The sequence below is a fragment of the Camponotus vicinus genome, unplaced genomic scaffold (assembly GCF_025532165.1).
Source record: "Camponotus vicinus isolate PSW18456_S1 unplaced genomic scaffold, iyCamVici1.0 SCAF_11, whole genome shotgun sequence".
Classification (NCBI taxonomy): domain Eukaryota; kingdom Metazoa; phylum Arthropoda; class Insecta; order Hymenoptera; family Formicidae; genus Camponotus; species Camponotus vicinus.
In genome coordinates, this window is record NW_028141947.1 from 10,480,248 (window position 1) to 10,494,018 (window position 13,771).

The 13,771-nt window shown below is 34.1% G+C and overlaps 2 protein-coding genes across 2 annotated transcripts in view; both read right to left on the reverse strand.

Moving 5' to 3' along the window:
- The window catches only part of Rbp6 (RNA-binding protein 6), a 620,420-nt gene extending 617,980 nt beyond the window's left edge, over positions 1 to 2,440 (reverse strand). The window contains exon 1 of the mRNA XM_083081660.1: positions 2,074 to 2,440. The gene's annotated coding sequence lies outside the window, so the exon portion shown is untranslated. The remainder of the gene's footprint in view (positions 1 to 2,073) is intronic.
- Positions 2,441 to 3,898: 1,458 nt separating this feature from the next.
- Kto (mediator complex subunit kohtalo) lies at positions 3,899 to 13,744 on the reverse strand. Its single transcript, XM_083083372.1, has 12 exons — positions 12,767 to 13,744; positions 11,799 to 12,526; positions 10,839 to 11,619; positions 10,181 to 10,506; positions 9,443 to 9,974; positions 8,741 to 9,334; positions 6,919 to 8,633; positions 6,388 to 6,816; positions 5,806 to 6,286; positions 5,285 to 5,556; positions 4,982 to 5,143; positions 3,899 to 4,892 (listed from the first exon to the last, which is right to left on the reverse strand). The coding sequence occupies exons 1-12, from the start codon at positions 13,308 to 13,310 to the stop codon at positions 4,674 to 4,676; spliced, it is 6,783 nt and encodes a 2,260-aa protein (XP_082939498.1). The 5' UTR covers positions 13,311 to 13,744; the 3' UTR covers positions 3,899 to 4,673.
- Positions 13,745 to 13,771: the final 27 nt, after the last annotated feature.

The following is a 13,771-nucleotide window of genomic DNA, read 5'->3' on the forward strand; positions in this document are numbered from 1 at the left end:
ATTAATATCAACTATATTAAAATACTTTTTTAAAGAAATATACTTGACATTACTAGAATGAATAATAAAATAAAGTACGAAATGTAGAATTGAAGACAGCAGACCTATTAAATAGCATATCAAATATATTTTGCCGAGTCATATTCCATCGTACGAAATATAAAAATCGGAGCGCCGAGGCAGAAATAGGATTCCAAGTCATACGCATTTTAGATGCATCTAGGAAAAATATTGCGCTGGCTTATCAAGTTTCGCGAGCAGGCTCCAAATTCGCCCGCGATGTTTCGTGCTCTGCGATTTAGTCTGCGATTTCCGAAGCGTCCGCAGAAACTTGGGATGAGAGCTACGAGCTCGACTCTAATCAGATACAGTCTAGGTCGGGTTGGCATCAACGACCAATCGCATTTACGAGATTGCCGCTTGCGGTTTTTGGCATAAAGGCTCGCGCTTATTTCGTGTATCATAAGTAGCGAGCACGGTAAAACAAAGACATTCTGATTTACAATTAAATTCATCTTTCTTAACGGTCTGATTTTCGTTTGATACGTAAAATATCGAGAATATTGGAAATTGCGAAAAATATCTTTTATAATTTAATAGAGATTCCAAACCGCGTCCTTTTCGTATATGATTGTGATATATTTACATAAAGTTGTACAATGCTTATCAAGCAGTTATTGGAAAGATTATGGCATGGAAATACTTTAAATATGATATTTTTATGTGTTGTTTTCTCTTCGTATTCCAAAAGCACAATAACATGTTAAATATATTCAATAAGTTAAAGATATTCAGATTATAAGAATAAGAAACTTTCAAAACTAGATTTTTTATTTGTATGACTATTTTAATTTTATTAACTTTCACAGAAAAAAGAAATCATTGCTTAAATATTAAATCAATTAATATAAAAAAAAAGTTTAAAATAAATTTTACACAATGCAAATAAAATAATTTATATTTAAAATAAGTTATATTTTAATATATTAATTTCGATGTCGATCTAAATAAATTTGAAAAATACTTTCATCATTAAACTTATTATTAGTAAAGCTTGTTGAATAAATTATAAAAAATAATGTTTTAGTAATTTCTGCCTTTCATTTACTATGTTTCATAATAAACTATTAAAGCAATTTATATTTTAATTTTTAATATTACATAATTTTCTGCTTCACTATAAAGTATTAATTTTTTTTTAATAAAAAATTTTATTAATGAATAATTAAAAATGGATCCTGTTTTTAATGGATATTTTTATAGTTAATTCAATATAAAATAAGAATAATATATATGATGCATTTAAATTTATAGACATTATAAATTGTATTAATAATAATGTCCTGCAATTATTATTATTTACAACTTTTAAATGTTCTACACATGTATATGCAATAATTTTATTTTAATAAAATGAAATTATATACATATGCATATAAAATAATAATCAATAATACATGATCGTTACAGTAATTAAAAGCTCGTTTCATTTATAATGACAAAATTAAATTAATTACCCAACAAAAAAAGACTTGAATAATTTCGTGTAAAAAGTTAATGTTATCTCCATCTCTCATGATGAGGTAAAGAACAATTTGACAGTTATCGATAAAACATCGTCGTGCACAATCGATAATTTCTATTTCAAAATTAGTATTACCATCAATTCTCTCAGTTATCAACTATAATGTAGGAAATAATTGAAAAATCTTTACATGACCGATTATCGATAAGATTACGATGATGATCATGTATCATATAAATTTAACCTGCTCGAGATATTACCTTCTCTTACAATTAGCTTCTTCATCGTAGAGTCAAATATTGAGAATAGCAATGGCGCAAATACTAGATAGATAGACTGTATTAACTGGTGGAAACCGAATGTTAATACATGAATACACAATACATATATCGAAGAGGGATCGAGAAATAAATTTATACCAGTATTTATGACATGCTATTCTCAAGTATAAGCGCATAAGATGAAAAAGCGAACTGTAAGAGACAATAAATTCCGAACAATGATTATTATGTGCAATAATAAACGTAAAAATGATGATATGTAAGTACCTGACAACAATTGCCCGCCAATTGCATCTTTATCTCGATGAATTATACTCCGATGAGAAACTGATACGGAATGGATGGGGGGGGTCCTTCTTCGAAGCACACAAAGCACGATTGCCGAACTTTCAAATTCGCGATATCGGCGTTATTATAAGGATTATACGCGACGTATTCGCATATACGAGGAACTTTGAAACACTCTCGATAATGAATCGCGCACGAATCACGACTATTCACTTTTCGACACTAATAATCCCGAAAAATATCCGTTACGACACGAATATGAATCTTCGCGACGCGCCCTGACTGTGCTTCGAGAATCGCAAGATCTGTTCTTTATAGCTGAACTAGTTGCACTGGGCTGCACTAGTTCAGAAGTTATCTCTTTCCTCCCAATGTAGAGTAAAAAGGATAACCTCTGCACTAGTGCAGTCCAGTGCAGCCAGTTCAGCTCTAAAGAACAGATGTGCACATTTCTCGATCGAAGCAGCGGACCAATCGCAGTTGAGAGTCGCACAATCGATATAATCTCCAGCCTGTAAATAACATAGATACGCTTATTTGAAGAAGTGAATATTAGAAAGATGGCATAATGATTCTAGTGACTTTTTTCTAGTGATCTTCGTATTGCCCATTATTTGCACTTCTATTATTTGTTACATATACCATGACACATTGGACCCGTTTGAATTGATATTACAAATATTTCAAGGCGTCTAATTGGTCGATCAGAAAGGAACAAAGATTTCTTTGTTCCGATCGATTAATCAAGCGCTTTGACACTTATGCCAAACCGACCACACTTATAATTATATTGAATGCTAATTTTCTCAATTTTCATATAGAAATATATATTTAAAATCATGAATTTCGTAGACGAATCTTTTCTCAGAAAATTATAACCGATATATTAATATATTAATCGCGCTTTCTTTCGGACATTATCGAGCATAAAAAGACAAATCGGCGATATTCGAATCGCGATGTTAGCATACGATAATGATTGCATACCTGACGGATTGTGTCCAGCTTCGGCGAGAAAATAACGCGAAATACGCAAGGTTATCTTTCCTCGAATCCGGGTGCACAAAATGCGATTGCCAATACTTTCGAAATTGGCGATATCGGCGTGTATTATGAATTGTACTTGGTATATTCACTTTACGACGTAACTTCAAAGCACTGCCGACAAAGAATCGCGCGCGAAATTCACCTTTCGACAGTAATAATCGCGAGAAATATTCGGAGCGATACGAGTACGATTTTACTGACACGGCGCAATTTTACTGACTGCTCTTCAACTTTCGAGAATCGGAGGATTTCTCGCGATAGGATCGATCGAAGCAGCGGACCAATCACAGTCGAGTGTCGTCACAATCGATTCTCGAGCATGACTATGATAATTATAGGTTATGTTCCACTTATTTCAATAAGCTATTGGAATATTGGAAATCTCTATTAGATGCAAATATTAAAAAATAGCGCAACTTTTCTTGCGTGTTTTTTATCTCTCTGTATTAAATGTTTTAAATATCGTTGTGTATGTGCGTACTTATTTTAATTAGCATAATAACATTTTGATTATTTAGATCGAATTGTACTTTTTCCAAACATTATCGAGTAGCAAAGATATTTCCGAAAGGATTTTATTATAATGGAAAAATTTTTTGCCCATGAAATTTGCTTTTAAATAATAATAATTGAATGAAATTTGCTCTTAAATAACAATAATAGAAATACTAATTTATATGCGATTATAATTATGTCTATGAATTTTAATAATTATTGAGCAATTCTTTATTACTGAGACTTTGTGTTAAATGCACTCTTGTTAAATACACTTGTTTTTATTATTAGTATATATATAATTAATGTTATAATATACAATTCTATGTAAAAAATATGATATACAAGTAGCGCTTAAATAATCAGATAACAATAACAATAAATCTACTTTGTGAGCTACACAAGTTATAATACACATGATCTTATACAATACTTGTTACCTTACTCATTATCATTCACTAATATGCTTTGGAGATTTTACATAGTAATAATAATATTTTACAAGAATTTGCATAAAGAAAAAAATCAATGTTCTTTCTTTTCTAAAATCTTTGTTTATGATTTTTTTGATTACAGAAGTATATCAAGTCAATATATAATATATCGAATAATCATTTAAACATAATTTTTTATATGTGCTAAAAAAATTTCTACGTAGAATGTAAAGTATTTTTATCTTTAATTTCTCAATTAACTATTTTATGTGATAAAACCTACCACAATAATTGTCAAATATCCAATAATAAAAATAATCGTGACATTCGGCTTGATACAAGTTTTGTAATTTAGTGATTTCTCTATATCAAGAAACATAATAGCATCTCAACACCAAATATGTAAAAAATATTGACCAGTAAAAAAGACTGCAGCCAATCTGATAAAAATTTCTTTAGACCTTACCTTTTGTTATAGGCGTCGCTTATTCATTTAGTTTGCAACGTGAAATCCGGAATAAAATAATCTATTTCAATTATTTATAAGTTCCATTGATATCTCATTAGCACATTTTCAATCAGTAGAATTTTTCTTTTATATTTTCAATAAGGTGGCGGTTGATGCTGATAGGAATGTTGTGGTGGTTGACTCAAGTGCCTTTGCAAATGCGTCACGAGTTGAGGAGTTGGTTGTTGGCCACCAGCACCACCTTGTTGTTGCTGCTGCTGTTGAGCGGCCTGCTGCTGTTGCTGCTGTGCTTGCTGCTGTTGTTGCATGGCCAACATCTGTTGCCTTATGCGTTGTTGATTAATCGCTTGTTGCTATATATATAAAAACAATTAACAACAATAATTCGTGAAATTTTTTACAAATATTATGCTGCTATCGCACGATGTCTTAATTTGCGTACCTGCTGAAATTGTTGATTTTGCTGTAAGCTAACGTTTGTCGTTCCTACCCCCGTTACTCCAACTGCACCTGGTTTCCCGGCAGATTGTCGGTAAGGAGGAGCAGGTTGATTCTGAACACCTCCACCCATTGGTCCCATTGCATTCATTGTTACGTTCGGCGCCTAAATGAGTAATACAATATCTCTCATTCTTTACATTATCAATTAAAAAAATTTTAAATAAATAGTGAGAGGATCATATATGAATTAGTTATTTTTTATCACATTAATCATCGAATATCATAAATGTATTTTTGAATATACCTGTAAATAGGGCGGTCTTGCAGTACCAGGTTGCATTCTCTGTTGTGGCATATATTCTTGTCCTCTCTGCGGAGCCATCATTTGCTGTTGTTGATTAAACATCATATTTTGTTGTTGATTTAAAATGCCTTGTTGCTGTTGCTGCTGCTGCTGTTGGAGCAACTGTTGTTGCTGCTGCTGTGTTTGCTGTGGCGTTTGCTGCTGTTGTTGCTGCTGCTGCTGTTGCTGTATCATTTGCTGTCCACCATATCCTGCATAATTCTGATTCATACCTGTAAAGGAAAATTGTCGTAAACTATGTTAAAGAATATTTTTATTAAACCATTAAGAAAAATAGTCGTAAACTATGTTGATGAATTTTTTTATTAGACCATTAACTAAAATTGCAACTATATAATGTTTCATAATATGTCGCACTTATTTAATTTGTTAAACGCATTTTAATAACTGTATTTTCTTTAAAGAAAGTACTATTTATTAAGGCAACATATAAGCCTGTGAATTATATTTTTTATACATACCTTGTTGAATTCCAGCATATATTCCTTGTTGTTGTTGTTGTTGCTGTTGTTGCTGCTGTGCCGCGAACATGCCCTGTTGCGGATTTATGCCAGGTGCTCCATGCTGCGCTCTCAATTGTTGTCTGATAAACTGTTGCCTCTGCATTCCTTGGAATGCGCCCGGTCCGGCAACCGGCGTAGCATTCGGTGGCTGCTGCTGCGAGCCCATGAATTGAGTGGACGGTAATCGCAAGCGCAGCATATTGGATAGAGCTTGCTTGGATTGATTATTCATCCCCGGTCTCTCATAACGCGGGCCACCGACCGGCGCAGGCGGCAACTGTTGTCCATAGCCATACTGTTGCGCAGGTGTATGAGTTTGTTGATTGCCATACCATTGCTGTTGAGGTTGCGGTGGTTGTCCAGTAAACATTCCGGGTTGTTGTGTAACAGGAGCTTGTTGATTGGCGAATGCCATTTGTTGCAATTGAGATGGTGGTTGCTATTAGTTATAAAAGAAAAAAAATATTAAATTTAATAATATCTTATATAGTACTATATCATTATCATTATCATTTAATTATCATATATAATTAAATTCACCTGCATCTGCTGTGATATGGGTGTTGTGGGTGTAGCAGCACCTTTCACACGTCTACTATTACGTTTAGTTTTCATAGCTTTCCCTTTACCATTAGTGCTAGCATTGCCCACTCCGACGTTACCCACGCTACCACCAACTCGTCCTGGTGAATCAATACTCATTGGAGTATCAGCTTTGCCAGGTTCCGATTCTTTCTTATCAGGTTCTAAATCTTCCGGTGGTAATGGTGGCGGATCCAGATAATGACTAGCCTGACGAATTTGACTGTGTGTATGATATCGCAATAATTTGTGGGCATTTTGATATGTAAGAGGTTTACGTTCCAACCGAACAGCTCTGAACCAAGCCCAAGAAAGCGGTGCAGGATTTTTATGACCTTCTAAGAGCTCCCACGCTGATACTCTTTGAGAATCGCATACTTGCAATCCCTAATTTTAAATATAATACATTAATATACTTAAAAAAAAAACATTTTTATGTAATATGAAAAGAAATATTTTTCTTTAAAGATATTAATCAAATAAATGTACCTGCTTTTTATCGATGCTATCAAAACCAGCAATTTTATTGCCTTTAGTATCAGTCAAACAGCCAACCGGTTCGCACGTGATGACTTCCATAGCCAACTTTGGTAATGGTAAAAGTTGTCTAACAAAACGAATGCTCGGAGAATTTCTATCACCCAATTCTTTCTTCAATTTTTTCATTAAATTCTGATAATGCTTTTTATTTTCATCTTTTTCAGACTGCGAATCTGACACTAGAGTAGAGTGGATTAACGTTGCTAGCATATCTATAACGGTTGTGAAAAGTTCCGCATTATTATTTAAATCTATAACACCATAGCTGACCAATTGAACTAATAAAATTGCCCAGTCCGTTGTAGCAGTCGTATTTCTCTGTATTGTGTCAAATACACCTCCAACGAGACTGAATCTTAATTGCAGTGCATCTTGCAGTACCTCTCTGGTCTTAGGATCTTCAGAGCCAATATGTTTTTCCTCTTTACTGGTATTCAGAAACTGTGAAAGCTGTGAATGTAGTGATGTCAATAAGCCTTCTCTCTGATCATCTTGACCTTTCAGACATGTTAATACCAATGATAAAAATGGCTGATGATTAAATAAGGAAGGGGATTTGGATCTACCTCTTTCGCGACCAGCTGTTTTCGACCAATTACCAGATTCTAATACTTGTCCTGCTACTTTGAGAACTCTGCCTTGTACCGCACTCGGCAACTTTGAAACTAGCGGAGCAACTAGCCATATAGAACCGGATCTTTTATCAGGTTTGCTACTCAAACTATTATTTAATTGAAAAACATCAATTGCAGCTTTTGCAACTGTATCCAACCATTGAGAAAGATCGTTACAGCCTGGCGCGAATTGTTTATACATAAGTTGTAAATCCAGCCACGACATTCTCAGACTCCACTGCTCCAAATTCTCCAAAATATTCGTAATATGAGTTTTCTGATCGATAAAAGCTTCGATAGGAGTTTCAGGATAACAAATCATATGTAATAATTTTTGCGCTTGCCGTGGTATCAACATATTGTCTAGTAACATATCTTGATGACAAAGTTCTTCCGGATTTTGTAAACATCTCTCTAGCACCCATTCCTGACTACAGATCTGACGTAAAACATGATGAGCAAAATCAGAAAATCCCTTAACGTTTTCCGTTGTCATACCGGCGCTACTGCTGGACGAAGACATAGCTAAATCGAGACCGAGATCATCACCACCGCCTAAGATATCACTAGTTCCTAAAATGTGGCTGATTGATAATTCGCCGGGTCCGCTACTGCTTACACCGACTCCAACTCCGACACTAGCTGGACCACCTCCTTTACTGGAATGGCTTAGGGGTATATCTACCTTTTTCGGGGGTTGCTTAGTAGCTGTAGCATCCCCTACAACTAATATAGCCTTGAGCACTGCCAATACAGGCCCTACTCTTATATTATTGTGTGCAGCTGCTAGTAAGTGCCTATCGCAACTTAATTTTATGCTGTAACCTCTTGTATTTCCACTTGGAAGTGGATGAGGACTTGTGCTAACTGAGTATAAAGCCGGTTGCGGACATTCGACAGTTTTAAAGAGTCTCAATAATAAATGACAGGTTAAACGTGCACCTGCTTCTGCTTCAATATCGATGTCGCCACGACCGTCATTACAAGTTTTTACCAATGATGGCAATGCTATATGCACAACAAAATCTTCCAAAGAGAAACAGTGCCTTGCTGTAAATATAATAAATCACTGAATTATAAAATGCTCTGGATTATGTAAGTGCTATTACAACACCTTATATTTAATAATCACGAAATATAATACCCTTATAACTTACCGATTAAAATTGATGTGAATATAGCCAGAGAATTGTGTATACTCAAATCTTGTACATCAACTTGATTTAACACATCGATATAAAAAGCAGAACTATTGGAGGAACAACAAAGTGCCATAAGTACTCCTAACCATTCAGCATTGAGAGCATTGCAACATGCAGTTAATTCTGCACAAGTTATAGCGATGTCATTGAGTTTATCGTTATCCGTTTCGCTACAGACAGCAACAATCGCATTACAAACGAAACTATAACGATTGGCTGGCGTTTCATTTAATTGTCTCGCCCATTGCGCCTCAATTTTTCCACCTCTTCGTGGACTAGTAAAGACATCCACCATAAATTGCGAATTATAAACATGGCTCGAAGGTGTTGGTTGCAATGTACTATAAAGAGCAGCGCGAATTTTCGGATAAGCGTTACTAAATGCTTCCACTCCGTGTGACTTCGTTTTCAGAAGAGAACATGTCGAATATAAATCATATAAATGCGCTAATACGCATCGTTCGGCCGAGCTACAATCGCTTGGATTTGAAACATGCTTCACTACTTTACACAATAAATCAAACACTGCTGTCGTCTGCTCAGGTGATACTGTAACAATTATTTAAATGCAAAATTAATATATATCATAATACATGATATTCTATATATGAATATATAATTTAAATATATATGTAAGATAGTGATATCAATACTTACATAATAAACAACAGTGATATCTTCTTAATACACCAACCACATACAAACTCAAATTTGTGGTATAACTTCGAACTAATTGACTACTTCTAGTTGTCAATTGGACTTCTACTTCTGGTAGCTCTTTCAGGATTTGTATACAAACATCAATTAGGCCATATATATTCAATGCCAGCTCCATTAGATCAAAAAGAAAAGCTACATGCTCATGAACTGGCAAATAATAGAATTGAGTAGTTGAAAATGAGTTGAGCATTTCTATAACTTGTGTTGCACACTGCCATGTCACAACATGTTGATCAAAGTAACTTAGATTTTGAAATTTCATAGTGACAGCTTCAAAATTAAATTCACTTCGAGAATGTTTTTTTACTTTACCACCTTCTGCGACATCAATACTAAATTTTTTGCCAAATAATTTACATACTTCTTTCGTCATTTTTTTCACGACATGTCTGGCCTCGTCTCTGACACGTCCAACACCATAAAGTAATACATGTCGCTGATTACAATCATGCTGACTACATGTTTCATCCTATATCAGTAAATATTTATAAATATTTATAAATTATAAAAAAAAAGTTTTAATATTGAGAACATTGTATTAAAAATATTTATGTATATAATCTGTATTCAAACGATTTTAACAAGCATATAAAAGATACTAAAGATATGAGATCACAATTTGATCTAACAATTTGCTGAAATTGTTTGATAAAGGAAATATTAAAAAAAAATTACTTGTGGCAGAGGGAAATGAGTAGTATACAATAAATGCCTGCTATGACTTGAAGGCATCTTTGAATCAAGACTTTCATGACCACCATGTCCAGTTAATGCATCCTCTTTGGGACTGTCTGGTGCATCCATGCTATTTTGTTGGTCTTCTTTAATATGTTGTAATATTTTGTCTAAATCATCATCAATTTTACTGTCATCATAGTCCATAGTACGTCCATGATCTGATACTTCCAATTTAGTCGGTTTTAAATCTATACCCGGAAAAAGGCTATCTTCATCGATTGGTTCCCTGTTACTGGGTGTTCCAGGTTTGCTAGCTACTGGACCTAGTTAAGATAGATAATTTTATGATCGATTAAATAATTTACCAATTTCCAGAAAAATATTTTATAAAAAATAAGATAGAAAAAACATGCACTTAATATTTATGTCTAAGAAATATCTTTGAAACATTTTGAATATGTTAAGATGCTTTAGCATCTCTTTTGTACTTTACTGTTATGTTAAAAAATTGCAAATTAGTGCAAAATATTATTAAATACATTTCTTGATTTTGAAAAATTATAAATTTATATATAATTTAATTTTTCTTTACAAACACAAACTGAAACATATAAACAAGTAGTTTTTAGAGTAAGTAAATATATATTGACATTACCTTGTATAAGATCACCTCTTGAAATAAGAGTGCACATGTATGCATCATGTGAGAAAACGTCATGCCTTATTAATTCTGAGAACAGATGAACTAAATTTGTAAACTGAGTCTTAGATTGAGAAGAAGTATTATCCAATACGGGAGCGTCCATATCCAAGAATTTCATGAGTAGAGGTTGAAAGATTGGAAGTACAGGCGGACTTCCATTACTGCATGTACTATCTTTATCATCATTATCATTAGTCTCACCAGTAGCCTCACTTTGTCTTTTTTCAAGAAGCTTAGCGACCGCCATTGCTCTGTGTTCTCCCCAACGTTCAGCGCTTACAGCCCATTCGCATAAAATTTCAACCACTGCTGAATCCTGTTGTGGATTATATTCTGTTTTTGTGTCACGTTCGTTACAGCTGTCTTTCGGGGATGATGTAAAGATTTTTGCATACAACGTATCGAGTGAATTAGAGGCATCCATTCTATCAAAACTATGCCGATCAAGAGCATCTAATGCAGCCAACACTTTAGTAGTCGTTGTTCCAGCACTACTCTGTTGCCATTTGTCGCACGACCATCTACCTTCTGCTGCTTGAGATCGTGCTCTTATATTTTCCTGTGCAATTCTGAGCTGTTTCATTGTAGGATTACTGGAACTCGCTGGTGGACATGGCAAAGCTGCAGGAGGACATGGTAAATAGTCTAAGGGTGATCCATTTAAAACTGATGGAGCCTTTCCCTCACCAACGCTATTCCAGACCAATGCTGTGGAGCACTCCAATGTTATGACCTAAAATTAAATAAATTTCTTATTATTTCTTAATATTGTGATAGAATTAATTTATGTAAATTAATAATATATCTAAATTAGTAATATATATATATATATATATATATATATATATATATATATATATATATATATATATTAATAATATATTCTATAGAGAATAATAACATTTTGTTTACCTGTATTATAGTAGATAAACTGTAAATTATATCTCTGTGATGCGCACAAGTCAAATAATCATTAAAAGCAATTGTCAAAGGATTTAATGGTGCTTGGACAGCAACATTAGCATCTTTACTGCTATTAACTTCATTCTTAATAATAGAAGGACTCTGAGGATTGTTGTTACTTTCAATATTATTGCACATATGTGCTAATTTACGACAACACAAGTATGCCAATCGTCTGGCTAATAATTCAGATTGTATAAACTCCTCTAAATATTGCAGAGCCAATGGTAATAAAAGCTTCAATATACCATCTTCCGAAGGTGAAGATCTAATCTTATCTAATAATTCTAGGATCCATTGTAACAATTCTTGTCTATCCAGCAAACCTTCCTCAAACATGTATTTAGCCAACTGTACACAATAGTGCCATTGTTTAAGCGCTAATTTATGTTCTTCATTCATTGTATTGCCTGTTACAGGCTGACTGCTCGAAGTAGGTGTGGGTGGTTGATTATTGATAGAATTGTTATTATTGCTTGCATTATTAGTATTAATATTGTTATTGTTACTATTGTTGGTACTGCTATTATTTGTTACAGCAGTTCCATTACTGTTGCAGGAATTGTTTGTTGTACTACTATTGTTGCTGGTATTGGCTACATGATTACCCATATGATAGTATTCTTGCAGTTTAGATAATTGATCTTTTAAAAATTTTATCAAGGTACCTGTCCATTCTGCAAGAAGAAAAACAATCACATTTAGTAATATTCCTTATAATCACGAAATTTTATAAATTCTTATTAAGTTATGGTGTTTTAAACAATAAATTATGAAGTTTAAAATAATAACTAGAAAATAATCCTATAAAATTTACAAAGTATTTTTCTATTTAATGATTCTATATTTTACCAATTTTATAAGAGACAACAATAGCTGTATTTCCTGACAGTATATGAAATAAAGTTGTGTTTTACCTGTAGTTGGATCAGGTAGCTGACGCTTTTTTATCTTGGCCTCTGAAACTGCAACCGTATAAGCTGAACTAAGCTTGATAAACCAAGCTGCTCTCAGCATTGGCACTTGGTATTCGCAGAGCATCATAAATATCTCCTCCTTTTTATTGAAGTTTGGAGCTTTCTTCGCGAGGGCAACCAACGGCTTGCTACCCGAAAGATCTTTAAACCATGCTTCAATACCATTTTTAGTTCTAGCTGTCACTGGCCAAAAGTTATCTTTGGGATTAATCTGCTGTCTCTTCCTACCAGTGTCAGGCATCGTCGCGAGTTCTTCCTTTTTGGCGAGGATCGCGTTAAAATACGCGCCAACTTTGGCGGCAGTGACATTGGAACTTCTGGCTGTTCCAAATTCATCCGCGAGTTGAGGTATAGTAGTAAAGCCATGCTTGACGTTTGTAAGCGAAAGCTCATCCTCTTTTTGCTTCGGCTCCTGCGGATAAACGTCTGGAGGACCCAGTCTCGGCCTCTTCAGCGGCCTTTTCTCGTACAATATGCCCATCATAGTACAATTGGATGCAAGGAATTGTTAGAGTACATACACGATCGTGAACATTATAGCTGCTATAACTATTCTAACTACGTAAACAGAACTTTTATGCGTGTAAATTGTGAATACGCGTAACATTTATTAATCGACGTTGCGAAATTTACATTTGTGCGCATCATCGTAAATTTAATAAGACTTGCTTGGACGACGTACTGACGCCGTTAAGATCACTGTATCACCGCCGCATCGCTGACATTGATCGGAGTACACTGATGTATAATCGAGGGATCAGAGCTCGTCACGAACAAAGTCCTAATTTATCCTAATTGAGGCTTACATTGCATTATCTTACTGTTTTTTTTAGATTTTTATACAATTGTCACAGATATATACATATAGTTTATACATGTATATTAGAAAATTTCAGCTGTTATCAGCTGCTGGTTCGATTCGTCCATGTACTATCGAGTATCACG

Coding starts and splice junctions, on each gene's coding strand:
- Kto (XM_083083372.1), bottom strand. CDS start 13,310: ATGATGGGCATATTGTACGAGAAAAGGCCGCTGAAGAGGCCGAGACTG. Junction 12,527..12,766: donor GCTACCTGATCCAACTACAG/GTAAAACACAAC, acceptor TTCTTCTTGCAG/AATGGACAGGTACCTTGATA. Junction 5,144..5,284: donor CAAGACCGCCCTATTTACAG/GTATATTCAAAA, acceptor TTACTCATTTAG/GCGCCGAACGTAACAATGAA.